This window comes from Microcaecilia unicolor, unplaced genomic scaffold, assembly GCF_901765095.1.
Source record: "Microcaecilia unicolor unplaced genomic scaffold, aMicUni1.1, whole genome shotgun sequence".
Lineage (NCBI taxonomy): Eukaryota > Metazoa > Chordata > Amphibia > Gymnophiona > Siphonopidae > Microcaecilia > Microcaecilia unicolor.
The window spans coordinates 24,084-39,577 of record NW_021963398.1 but is presented as its reverse complement, the minus strand read 5'-3'; the positions used below and the strand labels follow the sequence as shown (position 1 = coordinate 39,577).

The following is a 15,494-nucleotide window of genomic DNA, read 5'->3' as shown; positions in this document are numbered from 1 at the left end:
GGCAAGTCACTTAACCTTCCATTGCCTCGGATACAAACAGATCCAGTGTACCTGACTGTAACTCACCTTTAGCTACTACTGAAAAAGGTGTGAGGAAAATCTAAATCAATCACAGCCTTTGACAGAAAGTTTTTAAAAGTTTTGATATTGCCTGATCACACTGCTCGCTGGAACTGCAACATCCTCCTGTCCGTTGACAGCTGCTCTTTAGTCCCACTTTTTAGAGGAAAACATGTTTGGAATGCTACATATTTTCTGAAAGATGCTCATGAAATAAGTAAAAGCTGGATCCTCTGCTTTCAACCTTCACAGCTGCCAGAGCTGTGACCTGGAGCATCTGGCGGATTCAGCTTTTTTACCCAAACCCAGCTCGAGAATAACCAAGATCCCACCAGCACCTCGGGTACCTTTTAAAGTGCAAAGCAGGGGATCTAGCTTCCATTGCTTCTCCGTGCTCAGCTGCATCCACCAGAGCCTGTAGATTACAGCTCTTGTGGCTTTAAGTAGAAAGCAGAGGACCTGAAGGATCCGGCTTTTACCCACACTGGACTCTCCTACTTTACCACTTGTAACACAGGTGTAGAATGCTACAGCGGAGCAAATAGAAGCAGCTGTATTCTGCAAGTTTGGTACAGCAAGGGATCAGGCACTGGACCTACCCGAAGATGCGAGGTGCCTCTCGGTGAGGTTGATTCCCTGAATCCTTCTGCCCTCTCTCACCTCCCCCCCCCCCTTTCAATTATAGCCCTGTCTGCAGTTAACAGCTCCTCCCTCTTCAGCTGGCGGGATCGGGGACCACACCAGCTCCGAGATCTAACAGGCAGGTCCTGACCCACCATTCCAGTGCATTCACCCACAGAAAAACATTTTGGTCGATACTTAAACCTTGTGGCCAGTGTTGTTTAAATACTTCACAGAGTCAGTGCTGAATAGTTATACACATAGCAGCAATTTTCAACCGCTATCTATATAATTAAGTGATTTACGTGAGAACAGACCCTCATTCTGCTCTGCCACCATCCCGAGTGTCGGCGCAGTCAGATTTTTCAGCTGCGCTAGCCATAGAGTGATACTGAAAATCCACACAGAGCAGCAACCACTATCCAGACAAGTGCGCCTTTGAATACTGAGATATATTTAGCAGTAAAGTGAGTGGTGTCTGCTCACAAGGTTTTTCTAGAAGCTTCATTTATAGTCCCATGAGCGTGTGTTTGATTCTTTTGCACAGCCTTCATTGTGGAACAAACAGAGTATTTTCGCTTGTTAGAACGGGATGTCCTATAAATGATGCTGGAAGGTTGAATACGTACCTTGAACGAGGCTGCAGTCGTGGTGGGTAAAGCTCTAGAAACATCCCAATGTGCAAAGGCTGACAAGCTTAGGCACTTTTTAAAAAACACTTGCAAACAAGATCTATTATCCAGTCCCTATAAAAACTCCATAAGTTCCCACATCTTTGGTTATTTGATTCAACAGCATCCCTCTCCTTTGTACTTCCAGTTCAACAGAAACCAGAGCAAGTGCAAAGGTATCTGACACCCTAGGCATTTTTAGCCATGCACCCCCCCCCCCCCCGACCAAGGAACAGCTCAAGGCCCTCCCCCCCAACCCTCCATAGTCCAGCATTCCCCTGTCCTACCTCCCCCACCAAGGTGCCCAGCATCTCTCTGCTTACCTCCTTCACACCTCCCAACAAGGTGTCCAGCATCTCCCCTGTCCTACCTCCCCTCCCCAAGGTGTTCATCGGCTTCTCTTTCCTATTTCTTTTAGGAAGTTATCCAAACCTTTTTTTTTTAAACCCAGCTAAGCTAACTGCTTTTACCACATTCTCTGGCAATGAATTCCAGAGCATAATTACATGTTGAGTGAAGAAATATTTTCTCTGATTTGTTTTAAATATTCAAGCGATTCACCATCAACTTGTTTAAATAACTCATTACAGAGTGGATCCTGCCTTCTTTGAAATAAGTTTGGAGGAAGGATGATCAAGATCCATCCAGTGGCTGCAATAGGTCCTCTGTAGACAAGGTTACAGCTGCCTCTGAACTACCCACCCTCCCCCTCCCCATATAGTGTCAACATTTGCAGATGTCTAATCTGTCTACTGGTCAGGCCAGCCCTGCCATCAGCCTTCATCCCCCCCCCCCCCCCACTATATCCCATAAGAAAAGTCAAACTGTTAGAATGCTGAACTTGATGGACCTTCTGTATCTCCAGCACTGGCCAGTTCAACTCACAAGTACCCTAAAGTTCCCCCAAAGCTGATCCAACTTATTTCAAGCTCTCCCCAAGTCTACTTGGCTAATGTTTCTTATGGACTTTCCCTGTAGAACTTGGTCCAAACTCTTTAGATCCATTTCTAACCTACTTTTTAATTCAATAAAACCCCCACGTTAGTCCTCAACTAGGCAACACGCCAGGGCTCCTCCTGAGGGTCCCTTGTGGCCCTGGACAACTCATTGCCTCAAGTACAAAGTTAGCTTGTTAAGTCTTCCAGGAACAGAGATAGGGCTGCTGTAAGGGTATAAGACTCCCTAGGCAAACTTTCAGCCTTATGTGCCCCCCTCCCCCAACTAGCTTTTAGACCACTAGGCTCCCTTCCCTAAGACTATATAAAAGGAAAGCAATTTCTAAGTTGTTCACCTAGGTAAATAAGCTAAGTGAAAACTGTGGGTAGAACTTCACACCGATAGTTCCTTGAATTGGGAGGCTGTCAGACACTGTTTTGCTTTGATTACAGCTGTTTTTTTTTGCTGTGCCAGTGCTATAGCAATGCAGCGCTGCCTGCCTACTGGTTAAGCCAGCCCCAGACAACTACTGTACCTGAACGTAACCCGCTTGGATCTAACCTTGCAGCCAGGTTCGAGAAGGCATCAGCATGTAACAGAGCTCTCTTCTCTTGCAATCCAGCTGCAGTAAACAAGGCCTCCGGGGCATTCACAGCCCCAGCCTGGGTCCCTCTGCATGGCAATAAAAAACCCATTAATGAGAAGGAGATCAATCAGAAGTTATTTAATGTTATAACAGAAGACAGCACCCCGGTTTCATTATATCCCTGTGCAAAGACCGCTTAAAAGTGAAACACCATGACAGGGATGAACAGGTCAGCACACGCCTGCTCTCTTACTACAGCCACAGAGAGGACGCAGAGTGAAACAGGCTCACGTTCTCACACCCACGAGCAATTCTTCACCCAATAGGGGCAGTGGCTGCACCGCAGAGCCTCCGAGAGGGGGAAGTGCGGATACAGCTGGAAGAGGGGAGGATGGGGGATGCTGCAGCAGGCCAGCCGGACTTTGTGTTTTTTAGCTGCCCCCACCTATGTTTACTAAGGTGCACTACAGACGTGTTAGCGTTGTTAACACACGTTAATGGTTAACGCATGTTAAAGGCTAACGCGCGTTAAAAATGCTAACACACCTTAGTAAACATACCTCCCCCGTGTTTTATGTAAGGTATTGTTAACCGCAATTTCACCATGTTAGAGATATTTTTCTATTTCTTCTGAATGCACTTTACTAATTTCTTGATTTTTCTTTTTGTCAAATAAAGAGACTTAATGATTTAAATATCTTTGTAACTAGAAACCTTGCTACTGCTGGTATAGATGCAAAGTCCTGAGTGCAGAATGGCGCATAGGATAGGAACTACAGCCCTGGGGTAAGTTATTTCTACTGAGCTAAAACAGAAGATAACCACAAATGAAGAGGATTAAAAAAAAAAATGGTATTTACAAAGCTCAGAATATACCACATGGCCAAATTTGGAAAACAGCTGTTGCAGTGGCGTTCCATGGTTGGGTGACACCCGTGGCGGATCGCTGCTGCGCACCCCCACCCCCCCGGGTGCAGGGCAACACGGCACCCCCCCTGGCATCGGCGCACCCCCTGACACAGTCCCCACCTGCCTACCAGCTCCATCCACCCGTCACTGTGCAGCGTGGCACCTCGCATCTGCAGCGCTGCTTTAAAAGAAGAAAATCGAGAGGTCACGTGACGCGATGAGCGGAAGTGGACGCTAGGAAGATCGCTCCTGCTTACTCCTCAAAAATCGGGGCAAAACAATTTCTGCAGAAGAGCCTTATACATTAAGACTTGAGAGAAAGTACTTGCAGAATCGATAGAGCACATAACGAGCGGAGAAAGAACCGGTAATGGCGACAAAAAATACAAGAAAAGAGAAAGAAAAGATTTGCTCCGCTGAAGACAAAATGGCGGCGCCGGCGAGCCCGGGAACTTCGGCGGTGGGATCCGCCTGGGCCGCCGAAATTGTGGGAGAAGTCACACAAGCCCTAGAGGTAATACTGGATAAAAAATTGAATTCACTGGACATTAAACTGGAAACTCTCAACAACAGTATAAATCAAATACAAGCGGATATGGCGCAATACCAGCAGAGGGCCAGTGATACCGAAGATCGAGTCAGTGTCCTAGAAACGGAGATCACCCAACTAAGAAAAATAATTACCTCCTATGATGATAAACTTGAAGACCTAGAAAATAGGTCGAGGAGGAACAATCTACGGATAGTGGGATTGATTGAAGGACAAGGAGACCGTGAACTTAGCAAATACCTTGAAACATGGTTCACAGCGGAACTAGAGCTGCCGGAAACGTTGGGGCCGCTAAGAATTGAGCGAGCACACCGACTAGGGCCGAAGAACGGAACGGAGGGAAGACCACGTGTAGTCATTTGCAGAATTCTTAATTTCAATCACAAGAATGCAATTTTGCAGGCGCTACGCAATGGAAAAGAACTATACAGTGGAAATCGCAAAGTTCTTTGTTTCCAAGACTATTCAGCGGCGGTAGCGGCGCAAAGAAAAAAGTTTTCGCCGGTTTGCTCAATGTTGGTGAATAAGAAGATTAAGTTCGCGCTATTATACCCAGCGAAGTTGAGAGTCATTCATTCATCGGGCACGAAATTATTTGCTACGGTGGAAGAAGCAAAACTGTTTGTGCAGCAGATGGAAGAGAGGCTGGAGTCTTGAAATTGTAAAGAGTGCGTCGCAGAAACAAGACAATTCATAATTGCCTTTGCTAAATGATTGAGTCTACTAGAGAAGCGGTGGGCCAATTAATATATAAGTAAGATGAGGGACAACATGAATATGAAAGTTTAACAAGAATGCTGGATATCATGAGGGAATGATGTAATAGATAATACAAATTGTTGTAAGTTAATGCATCTGTTATTAGAATTTAAAGAAGTTGGGCAGTTTACATGGTGTGATCGGAAATTAGTTAAATATTAGAGCACTAATTTGAAAGATCTTGATAGTAGTGGAACGTTATAGGACAAATAATTGATAATGTCTCACTACAGTAGAGAATGATAAAATTCACAAACAATGTGATGAGAGATTGAATGTTGGGAGTGTGATATGACCGCTCAAACATGTAATATCTCATTAAAAGAAACATGTGGAAAGAAGGGACGGATACAGATAATGGGAGGAGAAGCGTCGTCAATGACCTGCTTCCTATGGGAAGAAGAGGGTTAATGGGGGGGGAGGGGGGAGTTAAAGGAGCAATTAACTAAGAGACTGCAATTTAAAGGGGAGGAGGAGAGGAACAAGTCAATGTAAACCTCAGAATCATATACTAGTGACACCGAGAGTATGGTATCAGAACAGGAGTGGCTGGAGGCTGGGCTGGCTACTCTTAGAGATACAAGTTGATCAGATGATGGGAAATCAATATATAAGAGATGATCAATTAAGGTAATATCCTGGAATGTGGGGGGAATACACTCCCCCATTAAGAGATCAAAAATCTTGCGGCATCTTAACCGTATAAAAGCAGATATTGTAATGCTCCAAGAAACACATTTATCAACAGTAGAACATGCTAAATTGACTAAATGGTGGGTAGTGGAGTGTGTAGCGGCTGCGGCAGTGGGTCGGAAAGGGGGAGTAGCCATACTTTTTCGGAAAGGGCTAACATATAAAGTAGGTAAAACGATTTCAGATCCGGAGGGTAGATTCATATTAAGTATAGTAAACATTAATAATGAAAATATAATTTTGGGAAGTATATATGCCCCTAATGTATTGGATTTAAAATTCTATAAGAAATTGTTAGCACAAATTACTCAGTTAGGGAATCTGCCCCTAATACTGGGAGGAGACTTTAATATGACTTGGGATCCGATTATGGATAGAACACACCCACCAAAAGAAGCGAGGAAAATAGATACTAGGGGTTTACCGGATTTATGTAAAATGCTAGATATAATAGATGTCTGGCGTACGTTGCATCCATTGAATAAAGAATATACACATCAGTCTAGAGCACATGGGACATCATCTAGAATTGATTATTTGCTTGTATCTCGCAATGTATTAACAGATATTACTGAGGCACACATAGATCCCTGTGTCATATCGGATCACTCGGTGGTCGGAATGACATGGAAGGGAGGGGAAGGTGAAGACATGTTGAAAAGCTGGACGTTTCCCACATATTTAATGAAAGATACACGATTTGGGGAGCATATACAAGACAAATGGGCAGAATTTAAACATTTCAATGAGGGCTCTGTTACTGAGACCAGTACTTATTGGGAAGCGGCGAAGGCTGTGCTGAGAGGTGAAATAATAAGCTATGTAGTGCAATATAAACGAATGAGAGATAGAGAAATAATGAGGCTTGAACAATTATTAGGTAAGCTAAACCGACAGTATGGTCTGAAACCCAATAATAGCATTAGACAAGAGATCTTGGCTATACAAACCACTTTAAATACTAAAATACATGAGAGAGAGGTGAAATCTCAGGCCTATTATCGTTTCCAGCTCTATAAGCATGGGAACAAGGGGGGCAAATATCTAGCGCGGCTTATAGCACCTAAGTTTGCTTCCCGAAATATAACAACTTTGAGAAATAAGAATGGGACTCTCATTCATTCCAATAAAGAAATTAGACAAGCTTTTCAAAATTTTTACCAGGAGCTTTATAAGGGATCAGATCAAGATGAATTACAAGGGGAATCTTATATGGAGGGTAGTCAAATTCCGAAACTGCAAAATGAAGACAGACAGAGGCTCAATGCTATAATCAGCACGGAAGAGGTTGGGTGGGCAATTAAACAGAGTAAATTAGGGAAAGCATCAGGTCCAGACGGATATAAAGCGGAATTTTATAAGTTGATGGGGGACTCGATTATACCTACTCTGACTGAGGTATTTAATGAATGGATAGAGAAGGGCACATTATCAGATAATATGAATCTAGCTAGGATAGTAGTATTTCCTAAACCCCAACGGGATGAGCAGCTGGTTGCATCTTATAGACCCATCTCCCTAATAAATCAAGAAGCAAAATTATTTGCAAAAATATTGGCCAAAAGATTAGGGGGGATATTACCTCAAATTATACATCCAGCACAAGTCGGATTTGTTCAAGGGAGATCAACTACAAAAAATTTGCGGAATATCTTGGCCACCCTAGAAAGCCTAGGTCATTCCAAAGAGCAAGCTTTGATGATAAGTTTTGATGCAGAAAAGGCATTTGACAGAGTGGAATGGCCCTTTCTGTACTCGGTGCTAGAAAAATATGGGTTTAATGGCACTTTTGTGCAGGCGATTAGAGCACTATATCATAAACCAAGGGCACAGGTGTTGGTGAATGGAAATGTTACGGAGGAAATTCAGATTAGTAGAGGCACCAGACAAGGCTGTCCTTTGTCACCCTTACTTTTTGCGCTTCAACTAGATCCATTAATAAGAGATATCCATGAATGTGCAGCAATCAAAGGGGTAAAAATCAAAAGACAAGAATTTAAGATAGCCGCGTTTGCGGATGACTTGTTAATGATAATTACGAAACCGAAAGATACTTTAGCGAATCTTTTGCAAATTTTTAAAGAATATGGAGACTATTCGGGATTCAAACTGAATATTGATAAGTCAGAAGCGTTACAGATTAATGTGGACATACATAAATTGTGGGGGAGAGATTTCCCATTGAAACGAGCACATAAATCCTTTCGATACTTAGGTATACAACTACCAGCTACACCAAAAGAGCTATATCAACTAAACATTGAGAAATTACTGGAACAAACTAAGCAACAACTAGACTCATGGGGCATGTTAACACTTTCGATGATAGGGAGAATCAATTTACTTAAAATGGTGATATTGCCGAGATGGTTATATATTTTGCAGATTTTACCTATAGCTTTATTGCAGAAAGATATCAGAAGTTTGTACCGAATAATGTTTAGATTTTGTTGGGCCAAAAAAAAAGCTAAAATACAACAAAAATACATGCTGGGAGGATGGAAGCATGGGGGGTTGGGAATTCCTAATATTAAATATTATAATATGGCATGTCTACTGCGACTAGTGAGGGATAGATTATTCCAAACAGATGATCACACACCAATAGAGATAGAAGATGCATTGTTTAGTCCATATCATTTTGTTACTTTACTACATATGCGACATATTGAAACTCCCCATGAATTTAGACACAACACTTTACTTAAACCTGTGAGGGAGGTGTGGAAATTTATAAGCACATTATTAGGGGGAGACCCAAGGATAACGGAGCTATTAAGTATTAGAGGGAATCCAAATTTTAAACCAGGAATAGAGAATAAAACTTTTAATGAATGGGGAAAAGTGGGTGTGACAACTCTGACAGATGTGTTAGAAAACAATGGGGATATCAAACCATTGCCGCGGCTGCTAAACCATGAGGAAGTGAGTTGGCATGATACTTACGCATATTATCAACTCCAACATTATATACAAAAGCTAAATAAAGAAACACTTAAACTTAGGACAGGTAACAAAATTCTCAATTTCATTGAGGAAATTACAGAAAATGCCCCTACTATATCGCAACTGTATCAGAAAGTGTGGAGCATAACCCCTGAAAAGGACATGACTCTGTTAAGACAGAAATGGGAAAAGGATATAGGAAAAGAACTGCAAGCATGGGATATAGTAGCACAAATTAAAAGCATTCCAAATTTAATTGGAGGAATGGATTATAGAGAATGTGCATTTAGAATGATACATAGGGCATATTTTACTCAGATTCAACTGTATAAATCAGGGAGAATTGAAACAGCTCTATGCTTAAAATGTAATAGTGTTGAGAACTCCATATATCATGCGATGTGGACCTGTGTATTTATACAAAGATATTGGAGACAAATAACTACTTATCTTGCAGGAGTGTTGTGTAGCAGAGTGGCAATGAATCCGTTACAACTAATATTAGACATGAAAGAGACAAGACCGAATTTAAATGTGGATAAAATGTTGTTACGACGTAAATTGTGTCTGATAGCTAGGAAATGTATTATGCAACACTGGACGGCGCATAACCCGCCAAATTTCTGGCATTGGCGGAACCAAGTACACCAATTATTGGTATGGGAAGCAAAAGAGGCTAAAGGAAATGAAAAAAGAAAAAAGCAATTTCTTAGAATATGGGGGTGTTATTTGGAACAGATGTCGCAACAGGGAAGGAGTTTGATCATCAATACTTTATGAATGAATTCTATAAGATATCAGAATGAATAGAGATTGCAGAGGGTTGCAGAGGAGATTAAGAAGAAGAAGGGGAAAAAGGGGGGAGGGGGGGGTAAAGGGGGGAAGGGGGGGAGGGAATAAGAAAAGAGAACTAATGGTTAAAGGTTATAAAAATGAAGAAAGGCAACATACCACCATTGTGTAAGATAAATATTGTTTTATTATGTTATTACAAGATAATTGAGGAACAGAAAATGCTTGTATTAGTTATATAATGCCAACAAGCTGTGGATGTGTTGATTTCTTTCATAATAAAAACAGTTGAAACATAAAAGAAGAAAATCGCCTCGTCGTCGGCCCTTCCCTCACTGTGTCCCGCCCTCTGATGTAACTTCCTATTTCCTCGAGGGCAGGACACAGTGCGGGAAGGGCCGACGACGAGGCGATTTTCTTCTTTTAAAGCAGCGCTGCAGATGCGAGGCGCCACGCTGCACAGTGACGGGTGGACGGAGCTCGTAGGCAGGTGGGGACTGTGTCGGGGGTGGAAGGAGCTGGTAGGGACTCGCCAGCGGAGCACCCCCCACCTGTTGACACCCGGGGCGGACCGCCCCCACTACCCCGCCCTTGAGCTGTTGGTCCTAGAGATCTAAATAACGAGAACAATTCCCTACTTTAAAGGGCGAACGCTGTGGAGGATGTGCAGGATTTCTTTGGGAGATTTTAAATGCGATCGTTCATAGGGCAGAACAAGTGGGACAGAGAGGCCATGCTTTCCAATTCAGCTGCAGGCAGACTCACTCAGTCTTAGCATTAGGGAGCTCATCTATCTTTTTCTTCAAAATGTTCTATCACTTACGCCCAAACCGAAGGAAGCAGAAGCCAGCTGCTGGCTCTGTCTGGCGGGGGTAATCGGTTCAGAAAGGCCTGGCCTAGGATTCGGCTGGAGAAACGGGCTTGCTGCTGGAGTCTGACCCTGTCTTCCTGAACTTCTCACTCTCGTATTCTCCCTCAATGGACTCTTTCATTCGCTGCCGCACTTTGAGCTGTTTCAGGCGGTTCTTGTCCACCTCCCGCTTGGCGAAGAGGAAAAGGAGGATCCCAGAAGGGAAGCCAATCGCCCTGTGAGAGAAGAAGCAGAGATTTATAGAGATTGCAACCTTGTTTTGGGTTTTTTTTTTTAATTTGTACCCAGCGCTTTCCCACTCATGGCAGGCTCAATGCGGCTTAGGTACTTATTTGTACCTGGGGCAATGGAGGGTTAAGTGACTTGCCCAGAGTCACAAGGAGCTGCCTGTGCCTGCAGTGGGAATTGAACCCAGTTCCCCAGGACCAAAGTCCACCACTCTAACCACTAGGCCACTCCTCCACTCCTATCATTGTTGACAATGATAAACAGTCTGAGAGGGAGGGGCTGGATACGCATAAATGAATCGTGCTACCAGTGCAATCCTAAGAGAGGAACTGCCAGGGTGGTTTTCTAAAATGAGACTGGTTTCAAAAGAAAGCAGATGCTAAATTAACTAGGAACTGAGAAAATGGTTCACAGGCTCCTGGGTCTATGGCACAGTGTTAATGTCCGTTCTGGGCGGGGGGTGCAGATGCCATTCTTATAGGGTGGGCCCGGTACTGCTTCTTGTGAGAAGAACCAAGCTTCTGTCCTTTCTCAGCCATTGGAGGCCCTGTACCTGGGCTCAGGTAAGAGCAGACAGGAGGGGCAGCGCAGTTTGCCTTCCAGCTGAAAATCAAGCGCTCCAGGCTCAGGAAATATATTTGGTTTCCATCACAAGGTGGCCAGAATGAGTCAAAGTTCTCTTTCCTACTTTTGAGTCAGTACCAAGGTTGTAGGGCAGTGGGGGGTTCCTGAACCTGGTCCTGGAGGCAGTATAGGCAAATCTCACTCATGAATATTCATGGTGGACATTCTGAAAACCTGACTAGCTGGGGTGCCTCCAGGACCAGGTTTGGGAAGCACTGCTCTAGGGGAACTTTTCCAATGCATGCAGGGAATTGTGTGCCAAAAAATACTCATATTTCACACATACATTATCTAATGGTTTACAATTTGTTTACAAATTAGATGCAGTTCCTTGTGACCCTGGGCAAGTCACTTAACCCTCAACAAAACTCAGGGGTTATTTTACAAAGGTGTGCTGAAAAATGGCCTGCGGTAGCGTGGACACGTGTTTTGGGTGCGCGCAGAATCATTTTTCAGCACAACTATAAAAAACAAAGGCCTTTTAAAAATTTTTGCAGAAAATGGATGTGCGGCAAAATGAAAATTGCCACACGTCCGTTTGGGGTCTGAGTCCTTACCGCCAGCCATTGACCTAGTGGTAAAGACTGATGCGGTCTTCAAAGACAACAGCAGTGCAACGTATAGCGAGCGTAGTCGTAGTTTTTTTTTTTTGGACGTGTAACTACGACTACGTTCGCTATACGTTGCACTGCTATTGTCTTTGAAGAGAAGGAATTGTGTATTCCTCTATACATTGTCTTTTGGTGTGTTAACTATCCAAGCACCTGATAAACCTTTGGAAGACTCCTGAAGAAGGCGCTACAGCGCCGAAACACGGCTGTGTTGAGTCAACTTGTTGTAATAAATATTACTTTTTACTTAAAATCATACGTCTTCTCTATTGTTTGGAACGAGCCTATCTTCCCCACCCCCCTTTGTTTTCCCCCTACTGCCCAGTGCCATTTCATGCAATTATGCATTCATTCCTTAATTATGAGTGTGCATAACTTCACAATTCTCTGGAGGGTACAAAGGAGACTTCACTGGAGCTAGGCTCCAGGAATAGCCACTCTGCACGTGCTGGGGCGAGTTTCCAGATTCTGCAGGACTGGGCACCCACAGGAGATAAAAACAATAAATGGTCAGTTTCCCTAGGGACTCTTTATCCAAAGCTATGCCCCCTCCTCTGGAGACAGCTGGGACAGGGCCTCCAAAATGATCCTTTCTTCAGGCAAGCCTGTAGCATAATAGATCATGTCGCACAGCACTGTCAGTGTGAGCCACAAGGTATAAGCTTTTGGTTTTTGTGACATGCTTCCCCGGACACCGGGGGAGGGGGGGAGAGGGGAAAGGATCCTGCAGTAGCACACCTCCCCTTCTTGAACACAGGGCAAGAGAGAGGGGAGGAGATCATAGTTACAGACCCTACTTTCAGCCACTGGAGGAGTGAAGGGATCTGAGCAGGACCTTACCAGGCCAGGCCTACGGTTTTCATGGGGTTTTTGGCTTTCCGCGTAGGGATGTACTCTGGGCCCTCATGGACTGGACCTTCTGGTTCCGATTTGGCCCGCAGTGCCGAGGTCCCCCTGTGAATTCCTTTGGCACGCTGAGAAGTTGTTCTGCACAACAGAGAATCTCTCACAATGCCGAAATACAATCCTACAGACAGAAACAAAAGATATTAAGCGATCAATCCCGTTAAATATTTCTAGGCAGTAGGATCCTGCCCTAAAGCTCTGGTCAGACGCTCTGCCCCACTAGCACTGACAGAGCATGCCCCGTAAGGACCCTTCACTACTCAGGAAGGCAGCACCTCTCCTAACAGAAAGAGTGGGCACTGTGATGATTTCCCCCACCCCCTTTAACAAAGGATACCACCTCAGCCTCTTGTACACCTATATGTTAACTAACTACAGTTTACAGTGGAGGAGTGGCCTAGTGGTTAGGGTGGTGGACTTTGGTCCTGAGGAACTGAGTTCGATTCCCACCTCAGGCACAGGCAGCTCCTTGTGACTCTGGGCAAGTCACTTAACCCTCCATTGTCCCATGTAAGCCGCATTGAGCCTGCCATGAGTGGGAAAGCACAGGGTACAAATGTAACAAAAATAAAATAGATACTATTGGAGATTCTACATGGAATGTTGCTACTATTGGAGATTCTACATGGAATGTTGCTATTCCACTAGCAACATTCCATGTAGAAGGCTGTGTAGGCTTCTGTTTCTGGGAGTCTGACGTCCTGCACGTATGTGCAGGACGTCAGACTCACAGAAGCAGAAGCCTGCGCGGCCACATTGGTGATCTGGAAGGGCCGACTTCTACATGGAATGTTGCTAGTGGGACTCTGGGCAAGTCACTTAACCCTCCATTGCCCCATGTAAGCCACATTGAGCCTGCCATGAGTGGGAAAGCGCAGGGTACAAATGTAACAAAAATAAAATAGATACTATTGGAGATTCTACATGGAATGTAGCTACTATTTGAGGTTCTGTTGCTACTATTTGATATTCTACATGGAATGTTGCTACTATTGGAGATTCTACATGGAATGTTGTTACTATTGGAGATTCTACATGGAATGTTGCTATTCCAACATTCCATGTAGAAGGCTGCGCAGGCTTCTGTTTCTGTGAGTCTGACGTCCTGCAGAGAAGCAGAAGCCTGCACGGCCACATTGGTGATCTGCAAGGGCCGACTTCTACATGGAATGTTGCTAGTGGGACTCTGGGCAAGTCACTTAACCCTCCATTGCCCCATGTAAGCCGCATTGAGCCTGCCATGAGTGGGAAAGCGCAGGGTACAAATGTAACAAAAATAAAATAGATACTATTGGAGATTCTACATGGAATGTTGCTACTATTGGAGATTCTACATGGAATGTTGCTACTATTGAGATTCTGTTGCTACTATTGGCGATTCTACATGGAATGTTGCTACTATTGGAGATTCTACATGGAATGTTGCTACTATTGAGATTCTGTTGCTACTATTGGCGATTCTACATGGAATGTTGCTACTATTGGAGATTCTACATGGAATGTTGCTATTCCACTAGCAACATTCCATGTAGAAGGCTGCGCAGGCTTCTGTTTCTGTGAGTCTGACGTCCTGCAGACTCACAGAAGCAGAAGCCTGCGCGGCCACATTGGTGATCTGCAAGGGCCGACTTCTACATGGAATGTTGCTAGTGGAATAGCAACATTCCATGTAGAATCTCAAATAGTAGCAACAGTGGAGGAGTGGCCTAGTGGTTAGGGTGGTGGACTTTGGTCCTGTGGAAGTGAGTTCCATTCCCACTTCAGGCACAGGCAGCTCCTTGTGACTCTGGGCAAGTCACTTAACCCTCCATTGTCCCATGTAAGCCGCATTGAGCCTGCCATGAGTGGGAAAGCGCAGGGTACAAATGTAACAAAAATAAAATAGATACTATTGGAGATTCTACATGGAATGTTGCTACTATTGGAGATTCTACATGGAATGTTGCTATTCCACTAGCAACATTCCATGTAGAAGGCTGCGCAGGCTTCTGTTTCTGCGAGTCTGACGTCCTGCAGGATGTCAGACTCACAGAAACAGAAGCCTGCGCGGCCACATTGGTGATCTGTAAGGGCCGACTTCTACATGGAATGTTGCTAGTGGGACTCTGGGCAAGTCAATTAACCCTCCATTGCCCCATGTAAGCCGCATTGAGTCTGCCATGAGTGGGAAAGCGCGGGGTACAAATGTAACAAAAATGAAATATTTATTTTAAAAACTTGTGGTTTCCATATAAACATTCATAATAAACAAAACAAAAATATACACAATAATAAATATACGATAACCTTACATCGTCACTCAACAGCCAATAAAATCAAGTCCAGTCCAAGTGTAATCAGAAAAACACAGTAACACACAATTGCGTCTTGAGAAGTTTTTTAAACTGCGTAAAAACTGCTACAGTGTGGAAGCTGGCCAAACAGTGCAACTTACAGCCTTGTTCACCTGCTCTTTCCTCCCTGCTACCAGCGTTTAATCTTGATTTGAGTGCTGGAGCTGCAGGCTGGTAAGAAGGAAAGCCAGTGTTCAAGTTTATTTCAATTTACTAATCCACCAGCCGGACATACCATCTACGCGGCTTACGATGTAATCAAATATAAAGCAAGCAATAGTATGTCCACACAGACAAACATTTATTCGAAGTTGACGAGTCGGAGAAACGTAATGAATTCTCTGTAAACCTGGAGGATGTAATGGGGCAGTTCTACAAACTGTAGAGTAGCAAATCTC

General features: G+C 44.0%; 1 protein-coding gene across 1 annotated transcript; it reads right to left on the bottom strand.

The window, feature by feature from the left end:
• Positions 1-10,053: 10,053 nt before the first annotated feature.
• Positions 10,054-12,810, bottom strand: LOC115459294 (probable hydrolase PNKD; the record flags this gene model as incomplete). Its single annotated transcript, XM_030189138.1, has 2 exons — positions 10,054-10,609; positions 12,698-12,810. Coding segments are annotated over 2 exons (303 nt in total), but the record flags the coding sequence as incomplete, so codon positions are not given.
• Positions 12,811-15,494: the final 2,684 nt, after the last annotated feature.